General features: G+C 40.9%; 1 protein-coding gene across 5 annotated transcripts in view; it reads right to left on the bottom strand.

The window, feature by feature from the left end:
• Positions 1 to 14,381, bottom strand: part of PYROXD1 (pyridine nucleotide-disulphide oxidoreductase domain 1) — a 159,382-nt gene that overhangs the window by 133,345 nt on the left and 11,656 nt on the right. For 4 of the 5 annotated variants that reach the window (XM_069228527.1, XM_069228529.1, XM_069228528.1 and 1 more), the window contains exons 2-3: positions 5,570 to 5,650; positions 3,964 to 4,083 (exon numbers count right to left, since the gene is read on the bottom strand). In XM_069228527.1, the coding sequence (XP_069084628.1) occupies positions 3,964 to 4,083; positions 5,570 to 5,650 (201 nt within the window). The remainder of the gene's footprint in view (positions 1 to 3,963; positions 4,084 to 5,569; positions 5,651 to 14,381) is intronic. The other variant, XM_069228531.1, reaches the window with a different exon arrangement.

Raw genomic sequence — 14,381 nt, 5'->3', positions numbered from 1 at the left:
TGGCAGGGAGGAGAAATCCACTTTTGTCAGAGGGAGACTTGTCTGTCATGGTGGATGAAATCATTAGGGTAGAGCCGCAATTGATTGAAGCACACTTCCAAAATACCACAATATCTCAGAAAAGGCAAAGGTGGGCCAGAATAGTTGACAGAGTGAATTTTGTAGCTAACAACCTGCTCACACAGAAGGAGATTAGGAAGAGGTGGAAAGACCTGCAGGGGAGAGCCAATCCCCTGGCCTCCAAGATTAACCTGGAGACCCTGAGGACTGCTGGTGGTTCTCCCAGCCCCCCCAACTCTTTCCCTGGGGGGGAGGTGGTCTTGCAGATCCTACATCCTGAAGGCTTGACTGGAATCCCTGGTGGAGTGGAGTCTGGTAAGTTGAACTTAGTAACATCTCATCAATCACAAATGGAGTTCTGCCCTTAAGATAGACTTTTAGAATGGGTCTAGACCCTCATCAAAACTGATATACCTAAACGTGATGCCATAAAATATCTTGTGTCATACCAATTACTAGCATCATGGCTGTCTCCCTTTTGGAACAATGTGCAATCCGTCAAGTTAGATTGTGTGTTGTTCCCCATGGATCATCCCTTGCATTTGCTAAGTCCCTTGCTGTATATCAATGTATGCTGCACAAAAAACAGGTACAAAACTCCATCCATTTGCACATGAAGGTATACTGCTTGTAAGTAGGTTATTTCCCTGATTCACATCATACCCATATGTGTGTCCATGTTGTAAATGTGTGTTCATCTCCACTGTAGTCATCGAAAAAGATATGTGCAAATCACCTAAAAACTATTGTCTATGGTGTCAACAGATGACTACAACTACCATGGTCCCCTTTTGTGGCACCTGCAAAACAACAGTTCGAGGCAACATTACTCCACAATCCTTTACTTGCATATGTGCACACATCTCCAATAAATGTGCTTTTGACAGTCACAATATTATGCCATGGATGAAAATGTCAGTTGTAGTGTCCCTAAACCATGGTTACCCCTTCTCATAGCTACACTGAATTGATGTACATATATGTCATCCCAGATTTACTAACCTGTACAGTAGTGTGGCATGCTGAATAGAAATGATATCCAAACACAACATACTTAAACACTGTCCATATGATGACCAAGGCCAGTCAGAATATTAAGTTGAACCACAGTTTGTATAATGTTTTTCAGCCTGCTACGCCTTGGAATGGTCTAGTACTCTAACATACTCACCACTGTGTTGGCTTGAATGTATGATACCTGTAATGTTTCACTCAGAAAAAACATTTTCCATTCCAGGACATCTCTACCACATCATCACTGGAGTTTGAATCTGTGTAAATCAGCCTCAATGTGAAAAACCATGAAAAGCACACAAATCCCTAATCATTTTATTACTATGAATTGTCTTTTTTAGGTTGCCTCATTTGTAATCAAAACCCATAGGATACACAAACTAGATATTATTTAAATATTCTCTGCATTCTTCTCACGTCCAACCCCCCGGACCAGTGGACCATTTGTCATCCAAGACACCTCCACTTCAGACCAGGAATAGGCCTTCGGTGAGGACTACACTCCTGCAAGTCCGGATGATCTGGAGACAGCGGGTCCATCTGGTCTGTCAGGCCAGACTGCCCCAGTGAGCCACACTCTGCCCACACCTACACCTTCCACCCCATCTGAAACACCATCAATGTAGAAGGACATCTCCACTTCCTATGTACCAAGGAACCCAACACCCATTTTCTGCCTTCCCCAGTCCTGGCAGATGTTGTTCAATCAGCCACTCTGCCTCAAATTCTGCCAGGACACAGTGGGATGAGGCACACTGCTCAAAGGGCACAGTGTAGTAGGGGTAGGGGTCGTGGGAGGGAATTCATGTGCCATCAACAAGAGGACACTGGGGTCTTTGTCAGCCAGACCACCATCGACCGAATCTTGGGAGCAGTACAACAGTCCCAAGATGTGATGAGCAGGGTAGTAACTGAGCTCAAGGAGATCAAGGACATGCAGAGGGAGCTCATGTTGGAAATACGTAAACACAACGACAAAATGAGATCCCTAACTGGGGTGTTATTTGACATTTACCACCCCATGAACAGGGCTTTCCCAATTCCATCAACCTCTGTCTGTGGTCCCTCTACCTCTGACCCAACTACACCACTGCAAGACACAGATAGGGAGACCCTGCCAGATGAGGGACGTGCTACCCCTACGGAGTCCCTGCACCTGTGCCCCCCCTCCTCCCATGAAGGGGCAGACAGCCTGCCAGGAGAGGAGGGCAAGACCTCCACCACCACCATCAAGAGACACCGTACCAAATTATCTCCTCTGTGTTTTTACCATTCACTGTGTGGACTATTACTGGGACACAATTACCTTTTCTGAGGACATTTGTATTTTGGACATTAGACTACAAACAATTTTGGCTCCACCACTATACTTTCATCCACCATAACAGACCTTTTTTGGTTTCTTATCTCTGTTTTGCACACTTTTAATTTACTTGGTGTAATGGGAATAAATACTATGGACACAAACTACAAGACTGTTGTTGCTTTTATTATGGCATTCAATTCCACATCTCTGTCTTCATCATGATTTTGTCAAAATGTGTTGACCCAACAGTTGTACGTGTAAAATTTCATTCAGAAAAAATAAATTCAAATGAATGGTTCTCATACAGATGTAGGTAGCTCCTCATTGTGTAATTCTGAACAGATGCCCCCAAAACTTGTAGTACCACAATAGTATGTTCCATTCAGAGGTGGATAATCCCTGACCTTGACAACATGGAAGAAAGTGAATAGCACAAACGAGCAAATGGAATAGGCAATGGTTTGGTGGCTACAGTTGCATTCCAGCTGCAAGAAGTATTGACCATACCTTTCAAAAGCGGGGGCCAGTGAAGAAAGGTGGATAGAAAATGAATCAACTCTATTCAAAAGGTTGGAAACAAAATTTCAGTCATGTGGCAGAAACTGATTGGTGGTAAATTCAAAGTTGTACCTAAGGAAAGAGGTCATCATCACAAAGGTAGACATTACAATCAGCTTCACTATTGTCATCATCATCATCTTCATCTTATCTTCCAACAAAGTCTACATCTTTTAATGGAGGTGGCATCTTTTTTGTGTTTGAACTTTACGACTGCCAGTTGCACGAGTAGGCAGAGAGTAGAAGCATCTGCAATGCTGATCATACCCTGACTTTTTTGCAATCACATTGAGCATGGACCTTAAAGTAGCCTATTACCACAAAAGTGACATTCTGTATTGTGACACAGATTAGGCGAAAAGGTTCAGGAATAAAAATCATCATACAGTGAAAAATATAAAAGTTAACGATCACTTTAACTATAATACCGAACACACAAAATTAATTTAAAAAAAAATAAAAGGTTTATTTTGTTGATACATTCAGCTCTTAAAATACACTAAGCTAATGAATTTGAGGTTGGCTGATTGCTGCAGAGATCTTTGTGTAGGTTTTCACTGCTTGTGTCTCTCAAGAGATAAATCAAAGTCATAACTGCTCTGCTCAAGAACCCTGTCCCACATGTGCAAATCTCCTATTGATCTCTAAATTCAGGAGGTGGGCTACTGGAATGTTCTGTAAGTAAATTGAGTTACAAAAGTGTGTATGGGTTGTAGATCTTTTTCTGGCCAAGCTCTCCAAATCTGGAAGATAAGGTCATTTAGTGTCTGCCAAATTGAAAACCTCTCTTGCTTTAAAATTATGTTTAAAGACCCACCTGTTCCCCACAAAGTGCTCCAAAGACAAACTGGCTCAATCATATCTCTAGATTTAGCCTTTCCATTGAAAGATGTAGTTCCTAGAACACATGGTTTCGTGGAAGATCATTTGTCTAATAGTGTTGAGACTTTATGGGTGAAAACTCTCATCACAAATAGCAATAAATTCAACCCTTATATTCCACAATGATCACTGAGTTTACATACATGTTGTGCACTTTCCAGCCTCTTCACAGCCGACTGTATCACCCTAATATTAGGAAATTTGTTTTCAAGGATTGTTATTGGTTGTTCTTCTACTTCAAATTCCTCTAAAGTTTTGGAAATCTGAATTAAAATGAAGAAAAACAGTTTATTTTTATTTAATTCTAACAATATATTCAATGTCAAGCATTTGTCATTCTATGTTCTAAAACAACAACCTTCAGAGTCCATTTCTAGTTTCAAACACAAAAATCAACCTTTCTTCTACCCCTTCCATAAGCAACACAGGTAATTGTCCTTTTAGTTTCAGATAAAAAGCTCATACTTAAAACTACAGTGATCAGCATATTTGAAAAATCTCCATATCTTGCAAACACAAGAGTCAGGGTAAGAGAAAGAAATGGGCTTTCCAAATCAAACAAAAGGAGCAGAAGATCTACGTGAGAAGGGAGGAGCCTTGCAAGAGCAGACATATTTACTTTAGTACATGATGCAGTAAATCTTAGACCTATCAGCGTTAGGGTGGTCTTCTACCACACTTTGTGCCTACTTACCTCCATTTTTCTGCTGAAATTTGTTTTGTTGGATGTGGGACTCTGTGCCCTTTACCACTGATGACCAGTGTTAAGGTACTTGCACTCACTCTCCTAAATATGGTTAGACTGGTTTACATCTGATTGACATTTAATGTATTTATAGGTTCCTTGTAGAGTGGTATACCATATACCCAGGGTCTGTAAATTAAATGCTACTAGTGGGCCTGCAGTACTGATTGAGCCTCCCACTTAAGTGCCCCTTAAAACACATCCCAGATCCACATATTGTGAATTATTAGGATGCACCAATGTTTGTGCTGCTTGGGATGACTTTAAAATAATGTAAAATGAGGCATTTTGCCATGGCTCAAACTAAGTTCTGGGTTCAGTGGCAGAGCATGATTATGGCGTGTAACTGAAGGATCTGCTACCTAGGCAAATACTGGAGAAAGATGTCTCAGAGAAATAGTGAAAGAGGCTATCTAACAGGGTACAGGCGCATTCAGTACTATAGAACAGAAGCGGGTAGAGTGTGCCTTCCTAGCACAGTGTCCTAAGCCTGAAAGCAAATAGGCAAAACATTGTACATTTGTTTAGTTTGTCATGCAGTACAAGTTATTTTTAGCTTCCCTTGGAAGGCGTTTAAAAAATTTAAAAAGAAATGACCGTTCAGCCCATTAGTGTTTCGGCTTAGCTATACAAATATAGAACTTTGTTGCTCGTCAAAACATACCAACTAACCTTTATGTGCATGCAGCTTTTGCACCAGTTATGGCAAAAACAAATTAATTCAAGTGTAACTGAGAGTCACATCTTCCAAGTCTAAAATAAATGAAACTGTTTACACACTACAAAATATGGAAGTGCTGCATTCGTGAAAAAATGTTTAGGGATGCATAAGGTACAGCTCTGCAAATGAGAAGAAGACGCAGTGAAAGCAGGCCCGGGACAACAAAACAGCTATTAGGGCTACGGCACACCAAGCAAATGCACATAATAAAATGAAAATACACATAATGAAACTTAAAAACACTTTCTGAGATTGACCAGCTGTAAATATGATTATATCTTACCTGTTTGAAGTGTGTTACTGCTTTAATAAGAGGAGATGATGTTACCAAAATCACTTCATCTGATGGAAACTGCAGTGCAAGCTTGAAAAAAAGACAACACGATTAATGGGATAATTTATACATGAGTGATACAGAAATCTACTCACAAAGAGGTATGTATGGCCGATATGGAACTTTGAAGACATACAAATAGAATATTAACTTGGTTAACAACAAACATCTGTATTCACCTCATGTAGACCATGAAACATGTAGAAGCGTCAGTCAGATTTCATTCAGTCCCTGATAAGAGAGAGTATCTTCCTCACATCTACTGGCCTTTCAAAAGTACCAAAGTATATGTAATTATTAACATATTTGCATGTTCGTTTCCATAACACAGTAGAAACTACTTGTTGTGTAAACAATATCAGAAGATGTAGAATTTTATGTAAGTCTAATGAAAAGAGGAGGTAAAGACGGGCTGAACAGAGAAAACGTAGACGATGGAGCTTCCAACTAGGTAACTATGAGTCAGGAGGAGATAGATGCAAAAACGTTAATCAATAGCTCCTCACAACATGTTTATGCTAATAAGGAAGCAAAGTAATGACACAGATTAAATTTTTTGCCTAGCTGCAGTATGAATCACGCATTTGCCAATAAGGTACTCAAGCCCTTGAGCAATCTGGTAGTACCAAGAAAAAGTTACAAAATATGGGAACCTTACTAAGAAACAGTTAAAGTTTTCTTCCTTCCTTAATCTGACAGATGTTTAAGAGTATTTGTAAGAAGCAAAATAAGATCGTTTATAGAGTAGAAAATACAGATGAACAGACTGTAGCGTAATTCATGGCAGCTGCACATTTGTTCCCACACTTTCATTTTCATCTGGAGGAAGTCCTCAAATTAATCCATATGCTCACCATCTCTGCCGATAGAGAACTCTGGAGGGCCCCTCACACACTATACTAGTATACATTCAGAACTGCTTAGTCTAATTTAAAACATTTCTGACCTCATATATCAAAGACAATACAAACATATAAGCGTAACTACAGGATATGGCATGAGTCCTATTTACTGATAAGTGGACTTCATTTAATTGTAAAGAAATGTTCTTGAGGAGCAGGTGATTTCAAGAACACCTTTGTCCCAGAAGGTCGGTTTTGGAAATGACCATACATTGCCACTCCAGGATATTTTGCCCTATCTGCTTTGCTGGCTTTAGAACTCTTTGCATTTTAAACCTGCTAACCAGTAGTAAAGTGCCTGTGCCCCCCTCTAAACATGGTTGAAACGGCTTATTTCTAATTGGCACACTTAACATGCTTATACATCCCTATTATATGGTGAAGGAAGTGCTCCCAGGGCCTGGACGTTAAATGCCACTTTTGGTCTGCAGCACCTATAGTGCTATCCACTACAGTGGCACAGCAAACATGACTTCAGGCCTACTCTATGTAGCCTGACTACTAGTGTAAAACCTGTAATGGGTCCTATCAAAAGGGACTTATAAAAATAAGCCTTTTGACTAGAGAAAATCTTCTTTTTAAATACTGTCACCCCTTTGTACACCTTGCAGTCCATACGTCAGGCTACATGATATTTAAAAGTAGGACATGTAGAAATTTAAGGTTAACCTGATCTTACAGTAACTAGCACCCAATAGCTATTTTCACTGTAAGAGGAATATGGCTAGCCACAGAAAAATTTGGGAAGCAGGATTAAGTGTTAATTCTTCAATTGCTGGATTGTGAACAGGTAGAAATATGATTACACCACTGTTTTTAACATTTATTAAAAGTTCAACTTAAAGAGGAAGCTGGGTTTGAATAAATATTAAGGAAAAGTAACGCTTAGAAAGTTATCTATTCTGGGTTTGAAGGTCCTAGAGGCTAATCTGCATTTGCTTTTCCACAGTAGTCAAGTGGGTGATTAGGCCTGATGAGGTGTGAGAACTGCTGAGCCGAGACAATGACTTTGGAAGGGAGTTGTTTTCTCTTCCCCTTTCAGGAAAACCAGTTCGGATGCACCCAGGAACCTAATTTACTTCAAAAGGCCTAACCTGTCACAAGAAGGATGTTGGGTGACATCTGGAAAGGCCCCAACTTCTAACCTCCTAGTCAGGCAGGCACCAAACCCAGTGGGGTGGAAAGTTGCCCAGAACAGTTTTGAAGAAAGCACAGAGGAGGGGACTGCTGCCTACCTAGACCACACCTCTGGGTGGGCACACAAGCTCTGCACAAGGGGTGAAACATTTCCCCATCTTGGATTTTAGGAGGGCAGGAACTACTGTAAAAGTAGGCAGGGTAACCACTGTAAACCTTTACTCTATTGTCTAGAGGAAGGGGTCAGGAGTCACCCTAATCCACTAATTACTGCAAAGCATAAATGTGACACCCAAAGGCACCCTCTTTAGAACACTTTCTGGACCTGTGGAAGAACAGAAGAGGAATGGACATATTCTCTGTGACATGAGAGGGGCCATGAAAGACTAGACCTGCTCCCTTTTGTATCCAGGACAAAGAAGAAGATACCAAGGTTAATTTGGTTGACATTCTGTGTGGATAAATGGCTACAAAAAGCTACACGTGCACAAGGCCTTTTTCCTGACGTTCCCGGCTGACCAGTACAACCTGGACATGACCTGGATCCTACTGGTGGCCTCTGCTTGAGTACGCCTTGACCCCCAAGTACTCTTCTTGAGGTCCTGAGACCTATTGTCACTAAAAACCTGGGACTTGTAATACTTTTGGACTTCCAGGCTTCAGAAGATCAGGACAAGCCACACCAGGCCACCCGATCAAGGCGTGACCTCGCTGAGCTAAGAAAACAGACTTCTCCCACTTGGAGCATTTATGCAGCAGCAAATCCAATTCAGCAGATCCTCTATGAGAAGGTATCCAGCCCTGTGGAACTCAGTGTTTGATACAGCCACAGTCCTGCCCCACTGAAGGATTCAAAGCTTCAAAAAACAGAGTAACTCTGAAGGTAAAAATCTAGACAAGGCGAAATTGTTAAAAGTATCCAACCAGCGAGAGGACTTACTGGGTTGTGAAAACTGAGTTTCTCCTGCTCTGAGCTTTTCCTGCCAAACCCAATGCCCTCAGTGGTACCTCGTCAAATGCCTATCCAACTTCATAGAGACTTCCTAGGAAAATGGTACATCCATAGGGGTGTCTACGCTGCAGGAGTGCCTACGCTGTAAGAAGGGCTATTGATTGGTTAGAGACCCACTCAGGCAACAACCATAATCTTTGCCAGGGTGAACCACAAAATTCACTTGTGCTTAACCCTCTGGTAGCTAGACATATAGCAGTCAGACCACATTGCGCCTAAAAGTATGAACTTACTCAAAAGCGCAAGTTACTTTTGTAAATCAGGCCCAGATTTAATAAATGTAAAACAGTGAAACAAGAATTGTTATATTACTACATTTAATCAGTTGAAAGTTGGCCAGAAGCAAAAGTGCATTTTTGTTTTATCAAGGTCTTCAGAGAGAATTAAAGGATGTTTTAGCACAGGTGGCTAATCCAGCTAACAAATGTGATGAGCTTATTGAGTTAGTGGTACAACTGGATCATTTGACTGAACAAAAAAAATAGAAAAGACAAGACTATCAGTACTACAGTCTCAGAAAGCAGAGAGCAGTAAGGTAAATTCATCTGAGACATAATGTGAATGGGTGGTGCAGAGACCCAATATCTAGAAGAGAGAAAGACAGAAGGCATTCAAAATGATTTGTGTTCATATTCTGGAAGGTCAGAACATTTTGTAAAAGATTTCAAAATTAAGTTAAGATTGTTAAGCGTCAGGTGGCTGCAGTGCTGTCAACAAATGAATTACATCCAGCAGAAAACCAGACTCCCCAACAATCAAATGAAAGGACCTGCCTTGTTGAGTGAGGAACTTAAGTCTTTTTCCAGATGTGTTGTGAATACTATTCAGTCAGCTGTGGTGCATATACGTCAGGCCTCAAAAAAATCATAAAATTGTTGCAAGACCTGCAGGCCGAGTAACTTGAATGATCTACTTGACCTAACTGTAATATACCTGACCCATAAACGGGTCTCAAATTGTGTGATGCTTGGCAAACATTTTATTTCAGTCACCTTTTCCATTATCCTTATGAGTGCACCTTCAAATATGTGAGTTCAGCATTTCTGCTGTACCAAAAAACTATTTTGTTTGATCAAATAGACTAAACGTTTGCTCCATGTATAATAAGAATGTAGCCCACATATAGTCTACATATGATCTGTGATTTGTCTTAGTTTACTAATAGCACTGCCATCAAGGCAGAAGTATTTCACAGTTTATATTTAAACACTCACTTTTAATAAATGTATTACTCAAGCATGATGTGGTAGCACACTGTCATTTACAGACAGTAAATTTCCAAACAATGTCCACAAACCTTCCCACTAACTTATACTAAAGAACAAAAAATGGTCTTTCACAGCTACTCACATGCATTTTGAAATGTTTGTACATTTGACTTAGTTATTTAGATGTTGTGTGTTTTAGCAAAAACCCACACAGCCTTTCATTTCACAGTTTTTACAGCAGATCAGACAAGTCACCTTACAAAATCCTGGAACTCTGCAGTCAGAATTTGAAAAGACAAACTGACTTTTGACCTCTGTCTCAGAACACAGAGCAATTGTAACAAGAACAAGATTTAAAAGCATCTTTTTCACTTTCTGTCTGAGCAGAATACCTGTTCTTTGTCAGCTCGCCAGAAGTTGCAAGTAAGTCCTAAAAATAGCTCAACCTGATACACAATATGACTCGCCATAGCGAGTGGGCAAGTAGATTTTTTGAGGCCTGTAAGTCCCACAAAGATATTTTTGTCTGATGGTGAGTAAAAAGTGGTGTCAAAGGTTTTGTATCCTGGAACTTCTGGGAATTATATGGATAAGTTCGCACAATTTTCACAAATTCAAGTCATTAGGAAACACCTTTCTGTGGATGGTAAATACATTGGATGGTCCCAATTTATCCCCAGGCTTAGTTAAGTTCCATAAGCAAATGATTTATCTTGGAAATCATTAAGAGGAGGTTTATTTTGTTTTTTATATGCTCCTCTGCTTAACCACTTTAGTGTGGAGGACAACACATTGATGTCTCCTCACCACCTTTATGGTGCAGAGGACACCAACAGGTCATCCGCCGTATTTGAAAAGAAAGTGTTTCAGATGAAAACACCACAAACATTTATTTTTATAAATTTTCAACAGAAAGTTGGGATGTCCTCAGATTGATTGTTTTTATTTAGCTGTAACACCAGCACACACAGTGTGCTGGAATCACAGCAAAACAAGTGAAAGCAGACTGCTCTAAAGGCATGGCCTGATTTCACTACTGATCAGTGCCAGGTGGCATAACCCTTTCCAACACTTTCTCTCCCTAGTGGATCCTTGCTTGTGGGTTGCACTGTGCATGTGATCCCGAAGTAGAGATCAACCCAACTAGACACCAGGAGCATTTCCTTTTGGGCATGGTCATCTTTTCTACACCCCCCAGGGGGATATAGGGGTGTTTGCTACCATTCTGCTCCAAGGGAGTGGCAGAAAGGCCATTAGGCCACCCGGCAATATTTTACTGTATGGTTTGGGGGGGCCCCCTGGCATGGGCCCTTGCCCCACCACCCCTGATGTTGGCCATGGTAGTCTCTCTGTCCCCTCAGGGAAGCGGATAGGCTTCTTTACCCCAATTTGACCCCCAGTAGAGGGTAAATAAAGATATAGAATATCATTATTCACTCTCTTGGGGAGTGGCTCCTTGGGCATTAAAGTCTTCCTGACCCTCCTGGTGGGCAGATAGAAGTTGTTTACCCCAATCTACCCCCCTTGGTGAAAGAAAGCCCACTAGACACCAAGGAAAAAAGGCTGGAAAAATTAGGGCTGGGACTCAATCCAAAGGTCTTTCTACCCCCCAGGAGTAGATCCAGGTGTTTAATGCCAAATCTGCCTACTAGACCAGAGAGAAGAAAAACAGGGGGGTGTCTGCCCACCAAGGAATCAGGCTGTTCCCTCAGCTTGGGCTCAAAATTCTTTATGCCCCTGTCGGGAGCAGATCAGGGAAATTTACCCCAACTTCCCAAACCCCTCTCCCCTGCAGAGTGCAGAAATCCAATTAAACACCATGGAAAAAATACCCAAAAAAGTAAAAGACAGAGCGAGAGTGACCCACCATAGCATCAATTTGTGCCATCACCCTAGAAAAGTCCCAACACTCATTCACCCACCCCAGCCCTATGGGTTGATTGCGGGTTTTACCACAGTTGTGCTCTCAAGGTGGGCAAAAAGCCCAATAGACACCAGAGAGATTTTCTTTGTTTCTGGAAAAAAGATACGGTGTGTTATCCTTCACCCCTAAAGCCCTAACAATCTTTCTGCCACCCTGAGGCACAGAGCATCCACATCATCATGGCAAGTCAGGGGCAATTAGGATTTTGTTTTGACATATATACCAATAGATTTGGGGTAAAGCCAAATGTCCTCTTACTTGCCATGGGGAATGGCTGCACTGTTGGGGCTTGGGCTCGTCTGTGACCCAGGAAAACCTACCAAATCCAGGAAATTCTGAAACATAGAAGAGCAAAGGAGACCAGTGTGGTGTACCTTACATGGATCCTACTACATTTTCTTATTCACAATTCCCAGCATACCTCAACATTTACCTAAATTGACACATTTTCCTCACATTTCTGTGGGTGATCATTCTGGAATCTGTGCTGATTCACATGCTTCCTCCAACTTAGCGTTCTCACACCCGATAAAAATGGTACCTCACTTGTGTGATTCAGCCTTGCGCATGCTAAAAGACCAGATTGATCCAGGGACCATGCATTAAGCCTAGCCACACAAGTGGCTGTGATCATTTATAGATCAGGTTTTAAGAATCAGGAAGGAAGGTGCCTTATTGAGACAAGATCAGCTACATAATGAAAATGTAGTGACTGGAAATCCACCACTGATTTGGTCTCCAGATCGACAGAGTGATAATTCTATTGCATTAAACACTGCAGATTTAGTTTTGGTTAAAGTATGTACTGAGGGTCAATTTACAGATAAAGACGTTTGGTTAAAAGAACAAGAAAATAGAAACAAAAAAGATGGATTGTAGTGTCCTGGAACAGTGAAGTATTTATCATCTAATCAGCTACGACAACTAGCTGTACGTGTGCTTATGATTTAAAAGTATTGGGCCAACCTGGAACTGCTAAAACTTTGGCAGCAGTTAGATGGTTTTGGTGGTACATGCTACTTATTAACCCTATGTGTAAACATGTTCACTTTGTGCCGAAGTCAAGAGTTTGCAGAGTAGACAGTAGGATTGTTGAGACTTTTACGTGTTCCAAGTGGACCTTAGCATACATACATGGTCAGTGGATTTATTGTAGAATTGCCTGAGTTGATTCTAGTGGTAGTGGATCATATACTGCGTTTACACAGTGTTCCACAAATATTAATTACCAACTTAGAATCTCAGGTCATTTCAAAGTTTTGGTCTGTCATTTCTAAAAAGTTGGTTATGGAAGTTTGTCTGTACACCAGTTAGCATCCTCTGAAGGATGGAGAGACTCAAAGATTGAATCACGGTGTGGCAGTATATTTACTATATTATGCAAAAGCACAGGATGATTCTGCAACATGGGACTGGCAGAGATAACATACAATATCTCAGAGCATTAATCTACTGGGATCCCACCTTGACTTTATTACATTATCCTCACAAATTTCCACTGGATATGTCTATGTCAGTCTCAGCTCGACCTGTGCAAGAACAAATTAGTTAATTGAGATCCGGAAATCTGCACACAAGGTCTTCAAAAAAGGCAATACACTTCTCAGTTTTTTGCAGAGCAGATGAGAAGTTCTGTAACTCAGTATTTTGTTGAAAATTGTGCTCGCTTGCAAAGAACTTGCATTTGAAAGGAACCTCTAAATTACAGCCTACATTTTGGGGACCAATGTAATGGGCAAACTGTAAATAAATTTACTGTGAGTTTGAAATTACCAATCTATGAAAATATATCCAGTTTTTTGTATATCTCTGCTAAATCCTTGTTCTGAAAAAACAAGTCTTGCTTCATGTCTAATGCCTCATGAGTTTAATTTAGTTGATTAGTATGAGGCACCGAAAATTTTGAACACATTTGTAAGACGGAACTACTGTAGTGATGTCAGTCTTGGACCGAGTTGGTTTCCCCTGGTTTTTAGCTTTTCACATTACACATTTTGCACGTTGTACAAACTTCGCATTTTAGAAGTATTCGTTTTTATGTGCAAGCTTGCATGATATTATTCTGAAAAGGCAGGGTATATTACGCTTGTCTCAAGTTGGTTTTCATGAGACACAATCAGGAACTCTCCGACCAAGGCCACATGTAGAACGAGATGTAACGGGTGCTGTGTTGTCAGTTTTGGCAATAGCTTCTAATACCAAGATACAAAGCATCACATCAGAGCTGCATCTTCTAACACAGTGCAGTTTTATTACACAAGCAATCCGCTGACTGGAAGGGTCAGGGAGGCATTCCAGTCACGACCATCTTGGGACCCCTGTGCTCTACAATGCAGCTTTACTGGCATTGATCCACCAGCCTTCTGACGAGGATTGCCATTCATCACACAGGCAGACTCCTGACACCAGTTTCAGGTATGGGCAGGCAGAAGGTACACCCAAATATGCTCTCTTTAGGTTAGTATGGCAGAGTAGGAATCACTTACAATTTCTACAATCATTTAACCATGGAGGGGATGTTCATTGTTTTTACCCTGTTCACAATGCTGTTTATTTTGCTCTGTTCCGTCTGCGTAAA

The sequence above is a fragment of the Pleurodeles waltl genome, chromosome 4_1 (genome assembly GCF_031143425.1).
Source record: "Pleurodeles waltl isolate 20211129_DDA chromosome 4_1, aPleWal1.hap1.20221129, whole genome shotgun sequence".
Classification (NCBI taxonomy): Eukaryota; Metazoa; Chordata; class Amphibia; order Caudata; family Salamandridae; genus Pleurodeles; species Pleurodeles waltl.
Note: the sequence above shows the minus strand (reverse complement) of the source record. Positions and strands in the feature narration are given on the sequence as shown.